Source organism: Hyla sarda, chromosome 1 (genome assembly GCF_029499605.1).
Source record: "Hyla sarda isolate aHylSar1 chromosome 1, aHylSar1.hap1, whole genome shotgun sequence".
In the NCBI taxonomy this organism is placed as follows: Eukaryota; Metazoa; Chordata; class Amphibia; order Anura; family Hylidae; genus Hyla; species Hyla sarda.
The window spans coordinates 615,716,586-615,720,932 of NC_079189.1; the positions used below are offsets into that span (position 1 = coordinate 615,716,586).

Below are 4,347 nucleotides of genomic sequence, written 5' to 3' on the forward strand. Positions count from 1 at the left end.
TCAGAGAGCTCACACAAGAAAGAAGTTGTTTAAGTGCCCAGAATGTGGAAAATGTTTTACTCAGAAATCAAGTCTTGTTACACATCAAAAAATTCATAAAGGAGAGAAGCCATTTTCATGTTCAGAATGTGGGAAATGTTTTACTCAGAAATCACGCCTTGTTACACATCAAAAAATTCACAAAGGTGTGAAGCCATTTTCATGTTCAGAATGTGGGAAATGTTTTACTTGGAAATCACATGTTCTTGAACATCTAAGAACTCACACAGGGGAGAAGCCTTTCTCATGTTCGGAATGTGGAAAATGTTTTACTCAGAGATCAAATCTAGTTACGCATCAAAAAATTCACATAGGAAAGAGGCCATTTTCTTGTTCAGAATGTGGAAAATGTTTTATTCGGAAATCAGAGATTGTTAAACATCGAATGGTTCACACAGGAGAGAGACCATTTCCATGTACAGAATGTGGGAAATGCTTTACTCGGAAATCACATGTTGCTGAACATTTAAAAACGCACACAGGGGAGAAGCCATTTTCATGTTCAGAATGTGGAAAATGTTTTACTCAGAAATCAAATCTTGCTGAACATCAAAGAATTCACACAGGGGAAAAGCCATATGCATGTTCAGAATGTGGAAAGGGTTTTAATCTGAAACCAGATCTTGTTAAACATCAAAGAATTCACACAGGGGAGAAGCCCTATGCATGTTCAGAATGTGGGAAATGTTTTGCTCGGAAACAAGAGCTTGTTCAACATCAAAGAATTCACACAGGGGCGAAGCCATTTTCATGTTCAGAATGTGGGAAATGTTTTACTCGGAAATCAGATGTTGTTGAACATGTAAGAACTCACACAGGGGAGAAACCATTTCCGTGTTCAGAATGTGGAAAATGTTTTGCTCATAATGCAAATCGTGTCAAACATCAAAGAACTCACACAGGAGAGAAGCCATTTTCATGTTCAGAATGTGGAAAAAGGTTTGCGCAGAGATCAAATCTTGTTTCACATGGAAGAACTCACAAAAGGAAGAAACCATTCCATGCATAGAATGTGGGAAATGTTATATGCAAAACCTATTAGACATCGAAAACTTTAACGTGTCTTAAAGGGAATGTGTCACCAAATTGTAATTTTTTTTCTTAAAAGGTAAATACATTTGTTTATATGTTTTACATATTTTGGGAAATCTTAAAAAAATTGTCACTTATCAGAAAATATGAAAATGTATTATTAAAGTTTTCTTATATCCCACTGTTGACCAGTAGAGGGAGCTAAAATGAGAATGTGAAGAGAAAGTAACTTGAAACTGCTGCAAATTTGACCTACCCCTCTCCCTTCTGGTGACCTCACACCTCCCTTCCTCTTTTGAAAGAGGAGTGGGAAAAATTGCACTGTGCCGCGCCATCTTGTTGGTGACTGAACAGTGGTAAAGTACAGCTGCTACAGTTTAATTATATATATATATATATATATATATATATATATATATATATATATATATATTCACACACACACATATATATACCATTAAGCTGTGTATACATATATATACATATATATATATATGTGTGTGTATATATATATATATACTGTATAAAGAATCTGCTGCTTAACAGATATATTCCATATTCCATTAGTGTAAACATCTCCCCCTGCAGTCAGTTTGCAGTGACCCAGTAAGGGACAGACTTAATTAGTGACGCATGCACGCTCAGTACAGAGACACATGCAGACTCTGCACTGAGCGTAGCTCTTGCACATGGCTTTCCCAGGCTCCTGAAGTGCACGTGATATGCTTCGTACTGAAATGTTTACAATAATTAAGGAAACTGGTAAAGCTGTGTGTTACAGTTATGCCCTGTAATGACTCATGGCCCTGTAATGATAACAGAGCCTGACTGTCTCACACAGCTTTCCCAGGCGCCTGAATGGCATGTGATCTGCTTAATACTGACACATTTCTGGCCATTCAGGAGCTTGGAAAAGCTGTGTGTGGAAGTCAGACACTTATCATTACAGGGCCATAAGTCATTATAGGAACAAACTGTTCCGAACCCTGGAGCTCGTGGCGTCATAGCCCCACCCCCTCAATGCAAGACTATGGGAGGGGGCGTGACAGCAGTCACGCCCCCTCCCATAGACTTGCATTGAGGGGGCGTGGCGTGATGTCACGAGGAGGCGGGGGCTTTGGGTCACAAGCTCCAGCATTTGGAACATTTTGTTCCGGAGTGCCCCTTTCCTATACCCTTGTGCCTGCCATAAAGCAACTGTGTAGGTGTTGTGAAGTGACACACCACAAAGAGGCTACAATATGACAACCCCCAGTACACACTTCATTAATAAATAACATTAAAACTACATTGTCCTAAAACTAAATATATAACTAAAATGCTTTATCTTGCTAGAATAAATATATTTATAAAAAATAAAATGGTGACACATTCCCTTTAAAGGGGTCCTCCAGCATTCTAAACATTTTATTCAGAACACTCGGAGGCCACGCCCCTTGTGACATCACGTCACACCCCCTTTGTTCATGTCTATGAGGGGGTGTTTTTTTTTGGCTGACACACCCCCTCCTTAAGACATTAATAGGGGGGGCATGGCCATGACGTCACAACCACGGCTGCAGGAATCCAGCGTTTGTTTAGAACACCGGGTCCTGCGGGAGATGGTGGAGGGCCCCCTCCCACGCTCCAGCGATGCCTCCAGTGTCCTACTCCAGGCCCCGCAGCGACCGTTTTCCCAGGAAGCCCGGAGCAGGACACCAGAGGCATCAGTGGAGCGCAGGAGCTGAGTAAAGGCTTTTTCAGGAGATAAGCCAGCCAATTTTCATTTTCAGAATGTGGGAAATGTTTTACTCAGAAATCAAATCAAATCTTGTTAAACATCAAAGAACTCACACAGGGGAGAAGTCATTTTCATGTTCAGAATGTGGGAAATGTTTTACTCGGAAATCAAATCTTGTTCAACATCAAAGAACTCACACAGGGGAGAAGCCATTTTCATGTTCAGAATGTGGGAAATGTTTTACTTGGAAAGCAAAACTTATTAATCATGGAAAAGTTAAAGTTTGTGTTAACATAAGTATCATAATAAAATAATGGTCTGTTTATGTGTGATCTGTTCTATTTATTATTGATAAAAGCCTTTACTGGGGGGCGGCCATGTCTACTGGTATTTGTGTACTGGGTCACTGCACGACACAGACACCGGTGCTTTACGGCAGATGCTGTGCAAAAGAGATATCTGTCTCTTCTGTTCTATTAAAGGGGTACTCTGCTGCTCAGCGTTTGGAACAAACTGTTCCGAACGCAGAGTCGGGAGCTTGTGATGTCATAGCCCCGCCCCATCATGATGTCACAGCCCGCCCCTTCAATGCAAGTCTGTGGGAGGGGGCGTGATGGCTGTCACGCCCCCTCCCACATACTTGCATTGAGTGGGCGGGGTTTGACGTTATGAGCTCAGCTACATGTACATTACACATATACAGCTCTACTGTGTACACATACAGCTCAGCTACATGCACATTACACATATACAGCTCTACTGTGTACACATACAGCTCAGCTACATGTACATTACACATATACAGCTCTACTGTGTACACATACAGCTCAGCTACATGTACATTACACATATACAGCTCTACTGTGTACACATACAGCTCAGCTACATGTACATTACACATATACAGCTCTACTGTGTACACATACAGCTCAGCTACATGTACATTACACATATACAGCTCTACTGTGTACACATACAGCTCAACTACATGTACATTACACATATACAGCTCTACTGTGTACACATACAGCTCAGCTACATGCACATTACACATATACAGCTCTACTGTGTACACATACAGCTCAGCTACATGTAAATTACACATATACAGCTCTACTGTGTACACATACAGCTCAGCTACATGTACATTACACATATACAGCTCTACTGTGTACACATACAGCTCAGCTACATGTACATTACACATATACAGCTTTACTGTGTACACATACAGCTCAGCTACATGTACATTACACATATACAGCTCTACTGTGTACAGATACAGCTCAGCTACATGTACATTACACATATACAGCTCTACTGTGTACACATACAGCTCAGCTACATGCACATTACACATATACAGCTCTACTGTGTACACATACAGCTCAGCTACATGCACATTACACATATACAGCTCTACTGTGTACACATACAGCTCAGCTACATGTACATTACACATATACAGCTCTACTGTGTACACATACAGCTCAGCTACATGTAAATTACACATATACAGCTCTACTGTGTACACATACAGCTCAGCTACTTGTACA

General features: G+C 40.8%; 1 protein-coding gene across 6 annotated transcripts in view; it reads left to right on the top strand.

The window, feature by feature from the left end:
- Positions 1 to 1,476, top strand: part of LOC130297475 (zinc finger protein 432-like) — a 156,658-nt gene extending 155,182 nt beyond the window's left edge. For 3 of the 6 annotated variants that reach the window (XM_056550008.1, XM_056550016.1, XM_056550001.1), the window contains one exon: positions 1 to 1,476. This exon is cut by the window's left edge and continues 385 nt beyond it. In XM_056550008.1, the coding sequence (XP_056405983.1) occupies positions 1 to 1,048 (1,048 nt within the window). In that variant the 3' untranslated portion in view covers positions 1,049 to 1,476. The other 3 variants (XM_056550019.1, XM_056550034.1, XM_056550026.1) reach the window with 1 other exon arrangement.
- Positions 1,477 to 4,347: the final 2,871 nt, after the last annotated feature.